The 22753-nt window shown below is 44.2% G+C and overlaps 1 protein-coding gene across 1 annotated transcript in view; it reads right to left on the bottom strand.

Annotated features, from left to right (window-relative positions):
- Positions 1–22534, bottom strand: part of LRP4 (LDL receptor related protein 4) — a 70044-nt gene extending 47510 nt beyond the window's left edge. The window contains exon 1 of the mRNA XM_077286841.1: positions 22057–22534. Within this exon, the coding sequence (XP_077142956.1) occupies positions 22057–22108 (52 nt within the window). The 5' untranslated portion in view covers positions 22109–22534. The remainder of the gene's footprint in view (positions 1–22056) is intronic.
- Positions 22535–22753: the final 219 nt, after the last annotated feature.

Here is a 22753-nt window from a genome sequence, read left to right as displayed (position 1 = left end):
CAAAATACTTAGGACATCACCGAGCCAGGAGATGTTCATGCCCCATGCTTCCACTGGCTGGGATAAGAGATGACTTGTGCCAGGTGCTGGGACACTACGCACCATAAAGTTCAAATAAAAATATCTCCACAACACTTTTGAGGGTGGAATACGCAGGCACCTTTTCATCGTAGCAAAAGTAATCCTACAAGTATCATCATATCATCACAACAAGAATTCTGCATTTTTAGTGTATAATATATATATATATATATAACATACATATACACACATACATACATAGTACAGACCAAAAGTTTGGACACACCTTCTCATTTCAAGAAATTTCTGTATTTTCATGACTAGGAGAATTGTACATTCACACTGAAGGCATCAAAACTATGAATTAACACATGTGGAATTATATACTTAACAAAAAAAGTATGAAACAACTGAAATTATGTCATATTCTAGGTTCTTCAAAGTAGCCAACTTTTGCTTTGATGACTGCTTTGCACACTCTTGGCATTCTCTTGATTAGCTTCAAGAGATAGTCACCGGGAATGGTTTTCACTTCACAGGTGTGCCCTGTCAGGTTTAATAAGTGGGATTAATTGCCTTATAAATGGGGTTGAGACCATCAGTTGTGTTGTGCAGAAGTCTGGTGGATACGCAGCTGATAGTCCTACTGAATAGACTTTTAAAATTTGTATTATGGCAATAAAGCTAAGTAAAGAAAAACGAGTGGCCATCATTACTTTAAGAAATGAAGGTCAGTCACTCCAAAAAATTGGGCAAACTTTGAAAGTGTCCCCAAGTGCAGTGGCAAAAACCATCAAGCGCTACAAAGAAACTGGCTCACATGAGGACCGCCCCAGGAAGGGAAGACCAAGAGTCACCTCTGCTTCTGAGGATAAGTTTATCCGAGTCACCAGCCTCAGAAATCGCAGGTTAACAGCAGCTCAGATTAGAGACCAGGTCAATGCCACACTGCAGCAGCAGACACATCTCTACAACAACTGTTAAGAGGAGACTTTGTGCAGCAGGCCTTCATGGTAAAATAGTTGCTAGGAAACCACTGCTAAGGACAGGCAACAAGCAGAAGAGACTTGTTTGGGCTAAAGAACACAAAGAATTGACATTAGACCAGTGGAAATCTGTGCTTTGGTCTGATGGTCCAAATTTGAGATCTTTGGTTCCAACCACCGTGTCTTTGTGCGATGCAGAAAAGGTGAACGGATGGACTCTACATGCCTGGTTCCCACGGTGAAGCATGGAGGAGGAGGTGTGATGGTGCTTTTCTGGTGACACTGTTGGGGATTTATTCAAAATTGAAGGCATACTGAACCAGCATGGCTAGCACAGTATCTTGCAGCGGCATGCTATTCCATCCGGTTTGCGTTTAGTTGGACCATCATTTATTTTTCAACAGGACAATGACCCCAAACACACATCCAGGCTGTGTAAGGGCTATTTGACCAAGGAGAGTGATGGGGTGCTACACCAGATGACCTGGCCTCCACAGTCACCGGACCTGAACCCAATCGAGATGGTTTGGGGTGAGCTGGACCGCAGAGTGAAGGCAAAAGGCCAACAAGTGCTAAGCATCTCTGGGAACTCCTTCAAGATTGTTGGAAGACCATTCCCGGTGACTACCTCTTGAAGCTCATCAAGAGAATGCCAAGAGTGTGCAAAGCAGTCATCAAAGCAAAAGGTGGCTACTTTGAAGAACCTAGAATATAAGACATAAGTATATATTTCGAAGGTGTGTCCAAACTTTTGGTCTGTAATATATATATATATATATATATATATATATATATATATATATATATATATATATATATATATATATATATATATATATATATATATTTATTTGTCTAAGGGGTACTTCCGTCTGTATGTCCTCAACTTCCGTAACGGTTATTCATTCGCTGATTGGTCTCGCCAGCTAATAATAATAATTTTATTTATATAGCGCCAACATATTCTGCAGCGCTTTACAAATTATAGAGGGGACTTGTACAGACAATAGACATTACAGCATAACAAATCACAGTTTGAAATAGATACCAGGAGGAGTGAGGGCCCTGCTCGCAAGCTTACAATCTATGAGGAAAAGGGGGAGACACGAGAGGTGGATGGTAACAATTGCTTTAGTTATTTGGACCAGCCGTAGTGTAAGGCTCGGGTGTTCATGTAAAGCTGCATGAACCAGTTAACTGCCTAAGTATGTAGCAGTACAGACATAGAGTGCTATTAACTGCATAAAGTGTATGAGAACATGATACATGATGCGAGGAACCTGATTGTTTTTTTTTTTTGTTTGTTTGTTTTTTTTATTAATAGGCCACACAGGGATAATTAGGTTAATGCGTTGAGGCGGTAGGCCATTCTGAACAAATGCGTTTTTAGGGCTCGCTTAAAACTGTGGGGATTGGGGATTAATCGTATTAACCTAGGTAGTGCTTTCCAAAGAATCGGCGCAGCACGTGTAAAGTCTTGGAGACGGGAGTGGGAGGTTCTGATTATTGAGGATGCTAACCTGAGGTTATTAGCGGAGCGGAGGGCACAGGTAGGGTGGTAGACTGAGACCAGAGAGGAGATGTACGGTGGTGCTGAGCCATGGAGTGCTTTGTGGATGAGGGTAGTAGTTTTGTACTGGATTCTGGAGTGGATGGGTAGCCAGTGTATTGACTGGCACAAGGTAGAGGCATCGGTGTAACGGTTGGTGAGGAATATGATCCTGGCTGCAGCATTCAGGACACATTGGAGCGGGGAGAGTTTGGTAAGAGGGAGGCCGATTAGTAGAGAGTTACAATAGTCCAGACGAGAATGAATAAGTGAGACAGTAAGAGTTTTTACAGAGTCGAAAGTAAGAAAAGGGCGAATTCTAGAAATGTTTTTGAGATGCAGATAAGAAGAGCGAGCCAGTGATCGGATGTGGGGGGTGAATGAAAGCTCGGAATCAAGGATGACCCCAAGGCAGCGGGCATGTTGCTCTGGAGTAATGGTGGAACCACACACGGAGATGGCAATGTCAGGCAAAGGTAGGTTAGTAGAGGGAGAGAACACGAGGAGTTCAGTTTTTGACAGGTTCAGTTTCAGATAGAGGGAGGACATGATGTTCGAGACAGCGGTAAGACAATCACTGGTGTTTTCTAAAAAGGTCGGCATGATAACAGGAGAAGATGTGTATAATTGGGTGTCGTCAGCATAGAGATGGTACTGGAACCCAAATCTACTGATTGTTTGTCCAATAGGGGCAGTATACAAAGAGAAGAGGAGGGGGCCTAGGACTGATCCTTGAGGAACCCCAACAGTAAGGGGAAGGTGAGAGAAGGAGGAACCAGAAAAACATACAGTGAAGGATCGGTCAGAGAGATAGGAGGAGAACCAGGAGAGAACGGTGTCCTTGAGGCAGATGGAGCGGAGCATAGTGAGGAGGAGCTGATGATCCACAGTATCGAATGCTGCAGAGAGATCCAAGAGAATTAGCATGGAGTAGTGACCATTAGATTTAGCTGTTAGTAGGTCATTAGAGACTTTAGTGATGGCAGTTTTAGTAGAGTGTAAAGAGCGGAAGCCAGATTGAAGAGGGTCGAGAAGAGAGTTGTCTGAGAGATAGCAGGTAAGACGGGAGTGGACCAGGCGTTCGAGGAGTTTAGAGATGAAGGGAAGATTAGAGACAGGTCTATAGTTAGCGGCACAGGTTTGGTCGAGGGATGGTTTTTTAAGTAATGGATGTATGATGGCATGCTTAAATGAGGAGGGAAAAATACCGGAAGTGAGAGAAAGGTTGAATATTTTTGTTAGGTGAGAGGTGACAGCCGGGGAGAGGGACTGGAGGAGATGTGACGGAATGGGGTCACTGGTGCAAGTGGTCGGGCGAGAAGATGCAAGGAGCCTGATTACTTCTTCTTCTGTAACTGGTTCAAAGTCAGAGAGTGAACTAGATGCAGTGGGGGAGGGAGGACAGTGCTTGGTATGAAGAGATTGGGAGATGATTTCCTGTCGAATGTGGTCAATTTTTTCTTTGAAGTAATTGGCCAGATCGTCACTGCGGAGATCAGTGGCTGGGGCCTGCTCTCTTGGGTTGAGTAGAGACTGGAAAGTGTCAAAGAGACGTTTAGGGTTATTTGACAGTGAGGTGATGAGGGTGTTGAAATAGGTTTGTTTGGAGAGGTGAAGGGCAGAGTTGTATGTTTTTAGCATGAACTTATAATGGATGAAATCTTCGGGTAGATTAGATTTTCTCCACAGACGTTCGGCGCACCTGGAGCACCGCAGCAGGAAACGTGTTTGCAGCGTGTGCCACGGTTGTTGCAGTCTGTGCCGAGTTGTTCTATGTATAGGAGGTGCAGCTTCATCCAGGGCACTTTGCAGGGTTTCGTTGTAATGCTTCAGAGCAGAATCAGGACATGAGATGGAGGAGATTGGGGCCAATGAGGACTGCAAGTTCTTCATAAGTTTCTGGGTGTTAATGGCCTGTATGTTGCCTGTCATGGCTGCCGCGACCAACCAGCGACGGGCACAATCCAATTAGTCCCTCCCTACTCCCCTGCAGTCAGTGTCGGGCGGCCGCTCCATACTCCCCGCAGTCGTGGCTCACACAGGGTTAATGCCTATGCAGCGTCAATAGTAAAAGGATCTAATGTTAAAAATAATTAAAAAAAAATAAAAAATCATTATATACTCACCTTCCGCCACCTTTCCCATTCCTCGCCACCCTCCGGTAACCGCTGTGTGCAAGCCGCAGGTTCCGGTAGCAAGGATTGTATGGCAGAAGGACCTGCCATGACGTCACGGTCATGTGACCGCGACGTCATCACACCCTGGGACCGGAAGCTGCCACCTGTACCGCGCACAGGCGACAGAACTACAAGTATGGTGAGTATGTTAGAACTACAAGGGGCCCTCGGATCAGAAGGTGAGTATGTTTATTTTTTATTTTTTAACCTGTGACATACGTAGTTGGGCAATATACTACGTGGCTGGGCAATATACTACGTGGCTGGGCAATATACTACGTGGCTGGGCAATATACTACGTGTCTCTGTGCTGTATACTACGTCACTGGGCAATATACTACGTCACTGGGCAATACACTACGTCACTGGGCAATACACTACGTGGCTCTGTGCTGTATACTACATCACTGGGCAATATACTACGTGGCTGGGCAATATACTACGTGGCTGGGCAATATACTACATCGCTGTGCAATATACTACGTGGCTCTGTGCTGTATACTATGTCACTGGGCAATATACTACGTCGCTCTGTGCTGTATACTACGTCGCTCTGTGCTGTATACTACGTCGCTGGGCAATATACTACGTCGCTGGGCAATATACTACGTCGCTGGGCAATATACTACGTCGCTGGGCAATATACTACGTGGCGCTGTGCAATATACTACGTGGGCTGTGCGATATACTACGTGGGCATGCATATTCTTGAATACCCGATGCGTTAGAATCGGGCCACCATCTAATATATATATATTTTGTATCTTTGCCTTTCAATTGGATTCATTGCCTTGCAGCTTTCCTTTAAGAATATCTGTTCCCATTCTTGAAAAGTAAAGATGAGGAAAAGTATGACCCAGTCAGTCAGGGCTCCGACTGACTCCACAGCGCTGGTCAAAGTGGTCTCGGACTGAGGGCATCGTTTCCAACTTCTTATGTTCAAGTGTAATATTACTTGTCCAAGCTTTCTTGGTCCATGTTCACATGTCCAATGATCATCCATTGGCATAAAAGTTCTACAGACACAACTTTGTCATTTTTTTTTTTTTTAAACCGGATTTCAACTGGTTCCATTTTTTTTTAACATTAAAGTCTATGGAAAATGTTTTTACTTTATTTGAAAAGGATCCATTTTTTTTGCGTACAGGATCAGTTATAAATGGAAGAACACAGATGGCTATTTAACAGATCTGTTTTCCATAGACTTCAATGTAAACAAACAAACAAATAAAAAAAGTTGTGCCTGTAAAACTTCACCAACAGATTGCTGCTGGATCGGTTCTAACAGATGATTACTGGACATGTGAACACGGCCTTACTGTTGGGATCTCTGGAGCACCACCATGGGGAGAGGAGGTGACAAATGACACTTTACTTTAATACCAATGGGCGGACTTGATCTGTCGGTCTTCACATAAAGCGACACTCTTTCTAGTTATTCCTCAGGCAACAAAGTAAATAAGGGCCTTGAACGGGAGACCCTCTATTTTATGGAAAATTCTATAATAAAAAAAAGTTTAAAAATGGGTTTTATAAACCAGAAAAAATAAAATGTACTGCTGGTGATGGATCTATCTAGAATGACTTATTAATCCTTTCCTGGGAAAGCCAAGTGACATACGGCATGGGAGCTTATACCGTTCTCACCCAGCTTTCCCAGACTCGTTGAAGGGACATATACTTAGTTGACTCATGTCCTAAGACAGCTGCAGTAGTCTTCAGATACTTTATAAAAAGGGAGGGGGGGGGGGGGGGAATATTTACCATCTAGTAGACAACTCCGCACTTGGGAAGGGGGTGTTTTTCAATGAAGCAAGTGTCAAAGTACTTACATTTATCTTATAATTGCCCAAAGGAAATAAAAAGGGGGCTCCCTGAGGGTCACCAGTCTCCACAGAAAGCAATCTATTTTCAGAAACTATTCCCAACTTTCCCTGCTCAGTATGGGGTCTCCTCATTCTGTTCCCCCATCACCATAACATTCCTACCTCCCATCCCCCCCATTTAGTCACAGTGCTCCTTAACTTCCCAGGGCGTGAAATCCCCTTTATTCCCCCTGTAGCCACCACCTGTGCCAGCCCATGCTGACTCCTTGTCGTCCCAGAACCTAATTTAAACTTTTTCCAAAGAGCGACGGGTCCCCGATTCCATTGCTTTTCCCGTAATTGAGTGCCTCCATTTTTAAACAGGTCATAGTCGTATTGTTGGTGTACCCCGGGTGTTCAGACATCCGGGAGGCTGAGAAAAAAAGACTATTTTGTATACAATTAAATTAATGTTACAGAACTCTTTTCAATCCTATCCTGGCGGCCATTTGTCACGGAGGAACATAAAGACATGACTGCAATGAACATAGCGCTTCGTTCTGCAATGAACGGTCCAGAAATAAGTTGAAAAAAAAATAAAATAATGTAAACGCTATCGGTGCTTAGAGATCCATTAGGTGTAATTATGTCCTGGCTCTCAAATCTCCAGTGTATACAAGAAACAATGACCAGGGCCCCAGTGGCCCTATAATCAATGGTTATTAGTGTTTACACAAAGGGTCTAATTGACTCCTAATGACCCCCTAAGAACAATGCTGTGCTCATCCACCAGTGATGCCACAGATGCAACACTTGTCATTCCCCCACACCATGAAAGGTCCACACATCAAAAGGATCAAAATAGGGAAAAAGGAAGTTTTAAATAACAATAAAAAAGGAAAACACAGTAGGAAAAAAGAAACAGTGTAGTAATGAGCTGAGCTAGCAACTGACCAACAAGTGGGATTACCCTGCACAGAAGAAAACAAAGGCTTATTTCTATAGACTGCACCAGAAAATTTCTCAAATACAAGAGATTAGTATTTTATGTGTGTAATTTTATTTTTTCTTCTTTTCATGTTATCATGCAGAGTTTGATATGGCTTCAATTACACGGTCCTATCCCAATATGTAGTAGGAATTATATTATTATTATTATTATTAATATTAATAGCAAAAACCTCCAATTAGTAATCTAGTATAGTTCTCCTGATTAACCATGTGCAGGGAATCGCAGGAGCTTAGGTCTCCATGGTTACGAACACTAGCAACTGACTCACTACATGAGTGGTCGTAACCATAGATACCTAAGGTACTGCCATCTTGTGGCTCGACAGTGATACAATCTAACAATATGGCCCTTTGTTCAAGTAGCGTTTTTTTAGTCTTTTTTTATGACTGTTCTATGCCCAATAACGCGTCATGTCCCATTCTTGCCAAATTAAAGAGCTCTTACTTTTGGTAATTCTATTAGATTATCATAATTTCCATCAACACAATAAAAAGCTAACAAAAAAAAACTAAACAGATCATGCATCAGGAATGACAAAATACACTTTTGGGCTCTTCAACAAAAAGTTTAGTTAGAAAGACAATCTAAGAAGTTTGGTTCCAAAATTCTGTTACAGATTTCTCCCAAAAACACAGCGGCTGGAGTATTCTGGGCCCTTCGGCTGCCCATGTGCCATTGTATGGGGCAGAATACACTGCTTTTCCCCCCCATTGGTAGTCTGGGTCCATGTAATCTGTGGCCGCCGCTTCCATATGGGCCGCACCGGACACATAGTAGTTCTGCCATGTGCACGATCTCACCGGCAGCTTTAAGAAGCCGGATTGTAGAAGTGTTCCCGACAAGTTGATTTTTTAGCACAGGTCAACCAAGTACCAAGAACTTTACTACAGAACCAAACTTTAGGTTGCGCTATAAACTTTGCTCCTGGAGCGATGTGGCCGGCCGGTTGGTCCACGCCGCCATAAGGCAGCCAAGAATATTGCACTACAATTCTCAGTCCGCTGTGGAAAATTCCACATACAGAAGAAGCAGCAGCAATCTCTATTTTTGCTATTTTTTCCTCCATCCTGCTTCCCTCTGACTCATATTAATAGATTCAAAAACTGCGGCCAATTATGGTTTCCATGGGAACTGGTATACGAGCGGCAATAATGAGGACACTGCCTGCTGTATTCTGTCACTTCTCCAACATTACCAGGGACGACAGCGATGAACATAGCGGACCTCATTTATAGCCAGGACAGACAAATGGCAGACGTGCCGCTAATACTAACCAATCAGCTGGCGGATTTATGGAGGGAGGAAAGTAAACGCAGTCATCAGATTAGCGCCAAAAAAGGATAGTCCCATTAGATAACCTCAGGCCATAGGGAATATGGATCCACGGTAGAGGGATGCTAGTCTCCGTTGGGATCACGGTCTTAGGAGATGTTCACGGGCTTTTTTTTTTTTTTAGCGAATCTGCTCCAAAAACTGCTTTAAAAATGCGCTGAAAACTCTTCCTATTTATTTCATTAGGAAAACCACCAAGTTGTTAATGTGAGGATCTTCTTAAAAGCCTTTTTTTCTCCCGTATAAATAGATTTTGAAAATTGCAGGTTACATGTATGAAGCAGATCGCGATGGAATCCGCTCCAAACTACGTGCTGTCCAATCAAAGAGAAGCTTCTAAGAGAGCTCTTCAGAAAAAAATAAATAAATAAAGTTCCCACTCGTGGTTTTGAACACCTCTAAAAACTCTGAACATAGGAAAGAACTAAACATGGCTGATTTCTTCCAAAAACCGGAAAACCTCACCTCACCCGTCCATGGGTTCTATATGGTATTGCAGGAGCAAAAATACTAGACATCCCTCAGACCAGCGAGGTGTTTATTTTTTATTAGGCTATGATCACATGTTGCGGATTTTTCTGCACTGTTTTTGCTAAATCCGCAGGGTAAACCGCACTGCGGATTTGCCGCAGTTTTTGTGCGGATTCCACCTGCGGTTTTACACCTGCGGATTCTTATTATGGAGCAGGTGTAAACCGCTGCGAAATCCGCACAAAGAATTGACATGCTGCGGAAAAAAACACTGCAGCGTTTCTGCGCGTTTGTTTTTTCCCGCAGCATGTGCACTGCGGATTTTGTTTTCTATATGTTTACATGGTACTGTACAACACATGGAAAACAGCTGCAGATCCGCAGCGTCAAATCCGCAACGTGTGCACATAGCCTTATACAAGGTAGCCACATTTTTCTAAAAAATAAAAAAGTTAAAGTAAAAATATTTATCATCTTTATTTTTTTTTTTTATATAGCGCTAACATGTTTCCTGTTAAATTCAGACCCTAGAAGTGAAAACCTGAACTGTGAATGTCACACATGGCAGTGGGAGGACAATGCCCGCCTGCCCGCTGCTGGCAACACCATCGGATGCAATTACTACAGAACTTTCCAAAAGTTATTACATAATCGGTCCAAAAGCCGCCGAGTCCTGGGGCACCAGCCGCCTGTTACCGCACTCAAGAAAAAAAAAAAAAAAAAAAAGTATAGTTCTATTTTATCACCAGCATACAGTGTCCTTTATATTGGGGGATCCAGGTGCATGCAGCCCCTCAGGCAGTAGATTTCCCTCTTAACCTCCATTCTTCATTTTGGCGTTCACCCTATTGGATAAATATTAGTTTAGTCGTTACCCGCTCAGCTAGAAAAAATAAGTTACTTTAAGATTTTATGTTATAGAAATTAAAAAAAAGTGGGGTGGTAGTAACTTTGTTGAGGTGGGTGCGACGTGCGTCAGAATCTTTACCCATTTCCAGCCTCTTAAATGACACTGAACCTAAGAGTTACATTGCTGTGATCAGAGCACTCAGACTCTGGCATTGGGGGGTATGTGACCACCAGATCTTTTAGATACGTGCCTACCTGGCCGGTTTTTGAGGAAGAAGAGTCTTTTTGGTCGTTTTTTTGAGAGCCGCCTCAAGAATGGTCAGGGTGACTTCTGTCAACCTCTTTGAAAATGTGAGGAGCGTGTCCATTTACTTTTTCTTTTTAGCATTTATTTTGAGCTTTTATTTTCCAGGCAGGTTATGTATGGAGTGGTCCCACCTGGAAGAGATGTCAGGGGCACATACCCCAGCACCGCTGGCACACACTGCCACGCCATACCGGCATCCACTATACATGGACAGCAGCTGTAGCACAATGCCGAGTGGACAGCGCCAGCCCTGGGGTGGGGGAACGGAAGGTCTCCTGACCCAAATCCAACAAGCCTCAAAAGGCATATCCAGGGCACCGTGGTCCATACTTCCACCGCCAACATCAGATGTGACGAGCGCCGGACAAAACAGCCATAATAAGTCTGTTCTTCCACGTTCAGATCCAACATCTGCATACACATTCATGACTCCCGCTGCGCCAGCAAAAGGCATTACAGTGAAAATCATCACCCACCGAGGCTAATGCTAAAACTATGCCCCCTGATATATCAGCGGCCGGCTATACCCCGATATCTACAGCTTGTTCTGATTTTCACAAACTTCCAAACACCTCCCAATCTACCGAATAAGACTCCTAGCGGAGGGAGTGCCCACCGAACACTTGCTTTTAATTATATCAGCAGAATATGCCAGAGGCCTCGGCTTTAATTAAATTTACATTTCAAGGAGCACTTCAAAAACGTTATAACATTAGTTACATTGATTAAAAGAAGTCCTTACATGACTTCTTACATCTCCACAAATATCCGGATAGCACTGTGGCATCTTTCCAGCAGAAGCCAAACTACAAGTTCTAGAATAGAACACCCGTGCGCCAACTCATCGGGCAAAACGGAACCCCACATTGTGCCTGGGGGCCGAGAGGGTGGGGTACAACACAGATCCTCTAGTCATGACCTGTCCCGTCCAGCCCTGGCCAAGGCACAGCAGGTTGCCTGGTATTAGAAGAACATGGTGGCTTTCTTGCCTCAAATCACAGTCCACAGGTTTAATTTCATACTATTAAAACCAGACTCATCCTATGGACATAGCGGGGGGGTTTCGGATCCTGGATAGCCCATTTAGTATGAGAGGACCATCAGATCCAGTATGACCAGAGACCCCTTATTGGTGAGTCCACATTTGGTGGCCTCTTTGGGAAGGTAATAGATTTGACCATGACCAGACCCACAACTATCATAACCTTAGGTCCTATGCGACCGAACATGGAGGCCGTACAGGCTCAGCGAGGCGCCCTATGTACAGAGATACCCTGGGACCAATGCTTCTAGAGGAGAGAACCTCCATACACCTGATGGATGTGAGGAATATAGGGCAAATGTCATTATAGGGCTCTGTTCACACTTACGTCATATGGAGCCAAGACAGGTGTGACGGATCTTCTTGTTACTAGATCCTTGATTTTAAGGCATAAAAGCTGGAGACAGAGCCATAATAGGAGGGGTTTAACTGCAGAATGCAGCAAGAGACGCTTCCAAAATCCTTCAGGTAAAGAAAATACTAGAAGAATCTCCATTTCTAGTGTCTGTTGCAACTTTCAGATTGGACTCTTTGTCTTTAGGAGAGAATTACACCAGGATCCGCTGCAGCGTTCAGACAAGCACTTTTGAAAAACCTCTTCAGGAAAACTTTTCACGTTTTTTTAAACCGTTTTTTTTTTTTTAGTAGATTTACTAAAACAACAACATCATCATATGAACAAAACCCAACAGGAGCTCAGACCATCATGTGTCTTCTTACTGAGCAGATGGTCCTTTGTGCCCCCCAGGATTGACGGCACCTACTGCAGCCAAACCTCTGACACCGAGCACCTGAACAACGAGAAAGCCGAGTGCTACGAAACCTCCGAATTGTTCATGGTGGAAAAACAAGCAGGGATGCGTTCCCATAAAGCTAGGAGTGTCAAAATGCAAGAACCCAGCTAATTACCTACGTGTTTAACTAAAGGAGCCGCCATAATTACTATAGAAGCAAAAAGCCGAACCAATAATTACTGTCACCGAGTCGTCAAGACCGACGGCACAAAAGGAGAAAAAGAAACAAGAAGTACAACGGATGGAAACCATCGCTCTGCGCCATTGTATCTCATGGCATCAACACAGCGGGTTTTTATGAGGGAAGTGCATTATAAGCAATTTTCTAATACAATGATATTGATTGACAGTCATTTCCCAGTAATCCGGTGTCTACGCCATTAGCAGAATACAGGTTTAGTACATGCGTTATATGAAGTATGTCTGTATTATTATGGCCAGATTGTGATTTTGTTTTCCATGATTTTCATAAAAATTTGATATTTTGCAAAATATAATGAAAAAATAAAATTAAAAATAAAATTCACAATATGTATACATGAGCCTGCAGCTGAGGGATGATAAAAACCAACAACATTCCCATTCAGAAGGGAAGTGAAATGGAAATCGTTCTCCGTTTAGCCGTGCGCCTTCCATATCTCTATCACATGCACATGAATGTATGTTGTGGCTCTCCTGAAGCCTCTGAAAAGTTGGGCCCCAGAGATCTCCCAACTTCGAAGGGGGTCAGGGAGATTGCCGCTATTTGCAGATACTCCCAAAGATTTATGGGGCGATGGTAAGTATGGCGCCTCCCAATCCTGACTCCTCACGTGACACAACTATGGCAAGATATTGGGCATTACATGGACAACCTTAAGGCCCTTTAATTCATTATTATCGGACCATGTGAAGATACCACTGATCCCCCCATGAGATAGCAGACAGTGTGTTGACAGATGAGCAGAGCTAATGCTGCCAGTGGCGTATTTGGAGTCTAATGGATGGAAAATCTCCAACAGGGCTAGTCTTTAACGGTATTGGTTTTCTCATTTGGGCCAAAAGGTCTTTTTTGACATCGTAGGCTCCAGGAACAAACCACTGAACCACTATAGTTGCACCCCAGGTGGTCAGCTACCTGGTACAGAATGTTGTAAACCCAGTAGTTTTTTTTTTTGCAGCCCAATGTAAACTGGTCAGTAAATAAGTGCCAAATAATTAATATATAGTAGTTGGGCTGAAATCGGCCAGCAGGATGGTCCTCTAGATATAGACCCCAGTTGGGACTCCGACTCGTCACATATGAACAGCAGTATTGTAAATGGCACATAGTAGATGGAGGCCTTCCTATGGATTTTGCAAAGGCCCCATCTCAAAGGTCGGTCACGTTTCTGCTCTTATTTTCATGATTTAAAGGGGGTATACCCATCTCCAAGATCCTATCCCAATATGTAGACGGTAGTGCAAACGTCTGTCTTTGTGGTAATTCCTGAAGAAGAAGTCCTGATGACTTTGAAATGCGTAGAATAAACCACCATCATCCTTTAACCATATTTTGTATTCTGAGTTGTCTGGCAGCTCGAATATAATCCACTATCTCCCTGGATAATAGCAATATGTAGACGGTGTAATATGTTCTTATTAAGAAAAAGCTGTACCGCGAAACGCGCGTCAGGGGCTGCCGGGCGAGGTGGGGACGCTCCCCTGATATTTTAATGGGTAAGCATTAGTGATGCGCGAATATACTCGTAAGGCCGGCGTCACACTGGCATATTGCATCCGATGTGAGAGCATCGGATGCGATTGTGCTAATGACACTCGGCTCCTGCTCGCAGCAGAGCAGGAGCTGAGTGTCATGCGTCTGTGCTCCGATTCTCTCGCACAGGGAGGATCGGAGCGCAGCTGCGGAGGAGGCGGAGAAATGAATTTCACCATCTCCTCCATTGCTGGGGTCCGCTTATAACGCACAGCACTCGGATGATATCCGAGTGGTGTGCGCTGTCTCACTCGCACCCATAGGCTTATATGGGTGCGAGTGAGCCGAGAGTTTTCCTCGGTCCGAGACAATCGCAGCATGCTGCGATTGTCTCGGACCGAGGATAACGGCCGACAAAAAGTCGGCTGGTGGGAGCTGCCCCATAGCTGAACATTGGTCCAAGTGCAATGCGATTTTTTTATCGCATTGCACTCGGCCGTTTAAAACGCCAGTGTGACGCCGGCCTTACTCGATATTTCCTAAGCATGCTCGGGGGTCCTTCGAGTATCTTTTAGTGCTCGGAGTTTTAGTTTTTAGCGCCGCAGCTGAATGATTTACATCTGTTAGCCAGCATAAGTTCATGTGGGGGTTGCCTGGTTGCTAGAGAATCCCCACATGTACTTATGCTGGCTAACAGATGTAAATCATTCAGCTGAGGCGCTAAAAACGAAAACTCCCGAGCACTAAAAAAAATACTCGGAGGACACCCGAGCATGCTCGAGAAATCTCAAGTAACGAGCATATTCGCTCATCACTAGTAAGCATTCATCTTTGAAAGTATTTGGAGGTTTATTGGGCTAAAATTATATTGATGTATTATGATTTTCAGTATTGAAGGCCTGTGGGAGAATTTATGAATGGTGCATTAGATACTTGCATCCCGGGGATGAACTTTGTTGTCTTCCCCTAACCCGGCATACCGTCATGTCTCCTCTGTTTTATCTCCTGATTCTTATACATTGTATACAGCATGTATATCTGAATACTTTTCATGTGTTTTTTCAATAAATACATTTTGTATTATATATTTCTAATATGTTGTTTGGGGCATCCGTGCTCCATTTTTTCTTGGCTATATCTCTTTGGAGTTGTCTGGTTGACTTGACACTTTTGGGGTGTTTTGGGAGAGATTTCTATTTTCGCTCTCGGCCGCAGTGTATGCTGGTGCTTTACGATTATGTTAATTATTATTAAGGCCGGTTTCACACGTCAGTGGCTCCGGTACGTGAGGTGACAGTTTCCTCACGTACCGGAGCCACTGACACACGTAGACCCATTGAAATCAATGCATCTGTGCAGATGTCATTGATTTTTTGCGGACCGTGTCTCCGTGTGCCAAACACGGAGACATGTCAGTGTTCGTGGGAGCGCACGTATTACACGGACCCATTAAAGTCAATGGGTCCGTGTAAAACACGTAACGCACACGGATGTTTTCCGTGTGCAGTCCGTGTGCCGTGCTGGAGACAGCGCTACAGTAAGCGCTGTCCCCCCAGCATGGTGCTGAAGCCGCCATTCATCCGTTCTCTCCAGTGCTCGCTGGGGAGAAGGGTTGAAAAATCCTTTTTTTTTTTTGTTTTTATATGTTTAAAATAAACTTTAGGGCATCCTCCCCCCTCCCACCCCCTGTGCGCCCGGCCGCCGGCATTAAAATACTCACCCGCCTCCCTCGACGCTTGCTCTCCACCCCGCAGCTTCTCCTGTATGAGCGGTCATGTGGTGCCTTCCATTACAGTGATGAATATGCGGCTCCACCCCTATGGGAGGTGGAGCCGCATATTCATCAACTGTAATGAGCGGCACCACGTGACCGCTCATACAGGAAAAGCTGCGGGGCGGAGAGCAAGCGTCGAGGGAGGCGGGTGAGTATTTTAATGCCGGCGGCCGGGCGCACAGGGGGTGGGAGGGGGGGGGGGAGGATGCCCTAAAGTTTATTTTAAACACATAAAAACAAAACAAAAAAAGGATTTTTCATCCCTTCTCCCCAGCGAGCGCTGGAGAGAATGGATAAATGGCGGCTTCAGCACCATTCTGGGGGGACAGCGCTTACTGTAGCGCTGTCTCTCCTGCACGGTCCGTGTGGTACCCAGGCGGCACACGGCTGCCGCACGTGTGCCACACGGATGGCCTACGTGAGCTCACGGACACACGGACACGGATAACTCCGGTACCGATTTTTTCCGGTACCGGAATTATCTGGACGTGTGGGACAGGCCTCAGACATACTGATAGAGAATGTAGATTGTGAGCCCCAATGGGGACAGTGATGATAATATCTGTAAAGCACTGTGGAATACGATAGTGCTGTATAAGCAAAGAATAATAATAGCAAAAACCTCCAATTAGAAATGTAGTTTAGTTCCCCTGATTAGCTATGTCGCTTGCCATAGACCTTTATCGGATATATAATTAACCTTGCTCTTGACCACCGTCCTTTCACACAGGTAGGTCTTTTAAGAGCCATTTCTAGCATGCGTCAAAGGAGCTGAACCATCAGTCTCAAAAAGACACCCCCTCATTTTGATCCTAAACAAGTGCCCCCCCACCTGTCACTCAGAAACACCGGAGCCCGTTAACCCTTTGTGCTTCAGCCCAGTTTAGACGCCTTCTACCCTCAGGCACTAAACGGATTAAGAATGGATTCCACCCTCCAATAACAGAAGCTGCATCCTCCGTTCCCAACCCCGAGGGCATCCAGATTTCAGGAATAACCAATTAGTCCACAGGACAATGTGCCTACTTTACATATGAATAGAATATATCGGTTTGGGGAATTCCCAAAATGTCGCCTTGCCAAGGTTCCCCCGGGATTGGAGTGAAAGCTCCTGAATTTAGCGGCCAGATCTGGTCAATTAAAGAGGTTTCGCAGCGCAGCGAGACTAAGCGGCTTCCAGATCTTTGCATTAATTATGAAATGGCGTAATTGACCATCTGACGGGGGATCAGGGACGTTTAATGTGCTTACCTATACAGCCAGCAAGTTAACAATCCCACGTTACATGGGTAATCCGTCCTCCTTCAGACTAGACCTGAATCAATTGGAAAGTACTGGGCACTCAGAACCAACAACGTGACACCAAACCCCACGGAATCACTGCCATCACACACGTGGACGGCTGCATTCGATCAGCGATTATGGATATTCATTTATCAATCAGCTTTAAAGCTTCAGGTGGTTTAAAGGATCTGATGAGATCAAAGCCAGTCCTCCTTCTAACGGCCCACTGATCATCATCATCAAGGCTCACAATGGCGAATAAAGCAGCGGCCAGGCACGTCTATTGCCACTTATGTGTCTGGAGAGCCAGTGTAAGAGCATGTTCACATGGAGCATTACTCACGTGGTTTTCGTCACAGATTTTGCAGCAAAATCCACATTTAAAAAGGAAGAAAAGGAGGAAAAAAAAAAACAACAAAAAAAAAAAACAACAACCAACAACTTCAACAATTTCTCACTCATTTAAAATTAGACATTGTCCCCATTGTGCACATTGCATTTTTCTTCTTCTGCTTTCTTATTTAGTGCCATCATGTCAGGTATTTGATCTTTTTTCAGATGTAAACAGAATTTTTGCACAGGTTTTTGATGAGTTTTTTTTGGGTGACGTTTTTACAGCAGAAATGCAGCCAACACTCACGTCATAGTAACATCCCGCATGAGGGAGTTTTTACATGGAGTCTTAACACACATTTTGATGTGGATCAGCTTCAAAAGTTCACACTTAAAAGTATTTACAGCTTATCTGATGAGAGGTTTTGAAGCAGATCCACTGTAAAAATCAGTGTAAAACAAAAACATACAAGCAGGGCTAAGGAACGTGCATTCTCTTGATGTTTTAGGTTTGTTTGTTTTTTTATTTCACATGTGAATTTTTCTGATAGAAAAGTACACAAAAACTCAGAACATCCCAATACTACAAGTCCTCATGCCACACAGAAGTATTCTTCTTACCGCAGTAATAAGGATTGAGCCATAATTTATTGTCAGACTCCAGGTGGAAACAAAAACTTCCATAAGCTCCCGTGTGGATTTGGAGGCATACATGGTACAGTACGGCCCCATAGACTTTACGGATGTCATAGAACTACTAGGAGGGAGCAGGTAGCCATAAGACGGCCATGGGGGAACCCATAACTCTGCGGAGCCCTGCCCAAACTGCATGCAAGTGGAGCAAAATCTCAGCTATGACGAACAGTATCAGGTCTATACAGAAACTAGTAAGGACCTGGCACCCACAGGATCAGTATTGGAGAGACACAATCTCTTATTATAAGAATTGTCTTTCAGTGGATTTACCCTAATTGTCCAGTGTAAAGAGACTGACAATCACCTGATGAACAAGCAAAACACTCAGTTCTTAGCACGGCTGAGGAGTCGGAGTCAGAGCCCATTTTGGTGGAGTCAGTGTCATGGAAATTGAGGAGTCTGAGTGAGAGTCGGAGGTTTGGCTTACCAACTCCACAGCCCTGATTCTTAGGGTGAAATTCTTTTTACATTTGCTTAAACTTCATTGTTTTCGACAGCACATCAGTATGTGCTGTCGAGAACCATCACAGTCTGCACACAGAACGACCTGTTACTTTGGAAGTACACAGACTATGAAACAACCGCCAAACATGTAGCCGATGGACAGTCACAACATGAGGCGGCTGTCGTAATCCTGCCTGTAGGACGTGCACACGGGATTGCCTACAGTATTAAGAATTAGATTTTGTAAAAATGTCACCTAAAACTTGTGAAGAAAGCCACGTTATTAAATGAAATCAGCCAAACGTTGAAGGTCTGAATCATCAGTCATCACTGCGAGAAGGTGCAGAGGGCCTCACCCTCGACAGATTCAATTCGCGCCCCCTAAGGCGCATTACACAAACCTGTAAGCATTTTGTGTCGCCATATGGCGCTTCCCTGAGAAGTATTATTTTTAGTAATAGATACCTCTATAACTTGGCATGTGATGGAGACCTGCGCCCAAGTATCACGTACAGTAGGTGCTCTGGGCGCTATATAGATGAGCTGCTCATTGGCCCAACAGACCGAGGAGTCAGATGCCCATCAGCCCAAAGTGGTACCACACAATTTTGGGTTTCCTTTCTATGCTTTGGATGGCACATAACTCACTGACATCTTATGTTTGACCATTGTGCCCAAAGAGATGTGAGAATTGTTCATTCTCATAACGTTCCCCATTACATGGACTTTCAATAGCCGGTTTTGTTTCTCACTAACTCGGGACAGAGGCTTGAGAATTTTCAAGGTTGCCGAAGGGCAATCTATGCACTGTAGAGCGATTCAATTCAGAAACCAAGCAGTGTCCCACTGGCAAGCTCCTTATCATCCCTACAGTGAATTAGATATAAGAAGTGTCGACTGACGCCATTAGGACCCAAAAAGAAAAGGTCATCTATTGCAAAAAAATGTATTTGATTTATCAGCTGAGCCAAGAAGAGAAAAGATTACAGCAGAATCCATCAACATGAAGCTATAGAACATAGAGGGGCATGAGATGCAGGGGCGGACAGATCATCGGTGCCATCTGTGCAGCTGCAGCGGGGCTCAAGTCGTTATGGGGCCACTACCACCTCCAAGACAGTTGAAATTGTGCACTATGATAAGCTATTGGACTGCAAAGGGCCCTTATATTACTCTTGCACAGGGGCCCTCTCCTGTCTGTGTCCACCAGTAACAAGATGATCCCTCCAACAATTACCAAAATCAACTGGCTACAGCATCCTGTGAAGTCTTCGACACCATTTGGTGGTGAGATACAGGGTTAATAGGTCATTGGAAGCTGAAGGGTCTGTGCACACAGTATTTGCAGCACCAAAAATCAGGATAACTCCAGCGTAAAATGTGTTGTTTTTTTTTTTTCCAGAAATCTCGCTCACTTTATTAGTAGAGGTCTTCAAATCGAGGAACATTTCACTGGTGATGAAGGCACAGCTTGACATAGTTTGGTCTTTTCTCTGGTAACATACGGACGCAAAACCTGGACGCTAAAGAAACAAGACAGGAGAATCGAAGTCTTCGAAATGTGGTGCTGGAGAAGGATGTTATCAATATCATGGATGGCAAGAAGAAGAAAAACAAATCAAGTTTGGAACAAATCAAGTCAGACATGTCACTAGAAATGATCACCAAGCTACGACTTGTCTACTTTGGACACATCATACGAAGAGATCAATCACTGGAGAAGGACATCAAGGTTGGAAGAATAGAAGGAAGGATAGAACAAGGCGAAGAGAAAGATGAGCAACCCAATGGCTTGGTACAATTATGACAACGATGGGGAAGATCCTGGTGGATCTATCTGTAGGAAGATCATCTATCAAGTTGCCATGGCTCGAGATCAAGCCTAAGGCCCTTAAAAAAAAAAAAATAATAATAATAATTATTAATATTATGTCTGTACCTTAGACATACGACTGATGGAAAAATTGTCAAGAAGCACCAGTTTGACTCAGGGGCTCGCACTGTTGCTCTTGGTTCTTTGGTCCAAACCCAACCATCTGTAAGGAGTTTTTCCCCCATTTCCCATGTTTGCAGGTTTCCTCCAGGTATTCCCATTTTCTCTCATACGTCAGATACACACCTAAGTGGATTCTCAGAAAATGGCTCAATGTGTATATGATATATAGGACTGATATGAACCAAGACAATCCTGCTACAGTGCGACAGATTGGAGTTGCCACTTATTACTTATCGTTTGCCCATGTTAAATAAACTAATGATGCAAAAAAATAAAATAAAAAGTAAATCAATGGCTTCTGATTAGGACTGTGGAGTAACACAGATCTTGGCACCTTGGTGGGAAATCTACAGGAAGGTCATGTATGTCTAATCTGACAGATTAAAATTAGCTCCTCAGTAATCGACACCTTGCGATGGCTCCGAAAACAAGTGCGTCCTCTCCATTAGTCATTAACTGTTACCATAAGTCACAACATGAACAAAAATGTGGTTTGCCACAATCAGAATCATTCTCACTGCAGTAAAAATGCATCCCCCCCCCCAAAAAAAAAAGCTACAATTGCAGGGAAAATATGATTTCCTTATCAATACAACATAATATCATTCAGAATTAATTCTGCACGCGTCTGAGTCCCACGGGGTAAATGCACACAATAATGAGGTCAATGTAAGTATAGTGCACGTCCAGCACAGAGGAACTCACCTGGCACTGGACAGTATAGTGATGAGACCTGCAAATATGGGCACCGTACGTAGGCGAGGAGGAGATCTACAGTCGTGCTGGTACAGAAATAATGAACAGCAGATATCTACGCACATAGAAAGCCATAATCCAGCAGATCCGAATGCAAAAAGCACCAAGTATATCTACAGATATACAGGGAACAGAAAAATAGGCACAGTGGTGCGTCAACAAGTGCAATCCCAATTCTTATACACAAAGTCCTATTTAAAGGGAAGGGGGGATATTGACACCCACATTGGATTCAAGAGCAAGGGCTGAAGCCGGGTATAGGGACGAACCGTACTGGTCATGAACAAAATGAAAACGACGCTCATTTCTCATCACAGTATGGTCAATGAAAACAGTCAGGTCCCCACCGGTTACAGACTCCGCAGGTACCTGCATAGGCAATAGCGTAGCGATGCATGAGCAACACCAACCTCCATGCAGATAGTACCTGGCCTAATAGAAACGTAGGCATCATCTTTAACCTTGTATCCGGATTTAACAGCAGCGTGGACCCCTTTAATAAATAACGAAGTACACAATGTCATGTCCATGACCAGTACGCGAGCACACAAGGGGTTAATGTTCCATCCCATAGTAAATTGTATCAATATAATAATCTTTATTTTTATATAGAGCTAACATATAAAGAATCTCACAAATAAGAACATATTGTATGGGGGGGGGGGGAATACAAGGGTTTTTGCTATGGCAACAATGTAGCACAATACACAGAACTTATAAATAAACATGGCAACAATGTATCAATGCGCTCACCTGGCAGATAGAGAAGCAGCAGAGCCAGATAAGAGCTCTCCAGCAGCCTCATTCCCAATGTCCCCCAGAACTTGTCCTCTCAGAAGACCCTGATCCTTCCTGCTGCAGGTGACACTCTCAGATCCAAGGATGCATGAAGTGATTACCGGGTGATCCCACAGATCAGTGATCCTCCTGGATCTCTCATTGCCAGCAGCTCCCAGTGTCTCCAGTCCTGAGTTGCTGAGCCTGGCTGCACATGTAGTATAGTAGTTGCCTTGCCTGCTCCCTTGTCCTCAGTGCCCTGCAGTTTTGGCTGCTGGAGTCCTGAATCCCCCAGTTTGGCCAAGGATCACTGCAGGATCCCCTTTACCTTGCTGCAATGATTGGCTCTGCTGCTGTTTCCCCAGTCTCAGCCCCCTCTCTGCTGTCTCCCTGATTTACTGCCTGCCCTGACTCTGCTGCACTGTCTCTCCCCCTCTGTGCTTCACTTTATTCTGTGTCCTTCTTCCTTCACTGCCTCCCAAGCTTCTTGTGGAACAAACCAACTGAGACAACAGCAGGGGGGGGGGTCACTTCCCATTCGTTTCCTAAATGAACCCTGGAGTCAGCACCAAGTGGCTGGTGGGTTTCCAGGGAAGTTATGAGTGAAAACTCAGTGGTTGGAATAATAAGGGAAGGGGTCTCACAATAGAGGGGCTGTGCTATGCTGGCAGGG

This window comes from Ranitomeya variabilis, chromosome 2 (assembly GCF_051348905.1).
Source record: "Ranitomeya variabilis isolate aRanVar5 chromosome 2, aRanVar5.hap1, whole genome shotgun sequence".
In the NCBI taxonomy this organism is placed as follows: domain Eukaryota; kingdom Metazoa; phylum Chordata; class Amphibia; order Anura; family Dendrobatidae; genus Ranitomeya; species Ranitomeya variabilis.
This window is presented reverse-complemented; position numbering and strand designations above follow the sequence as displayed.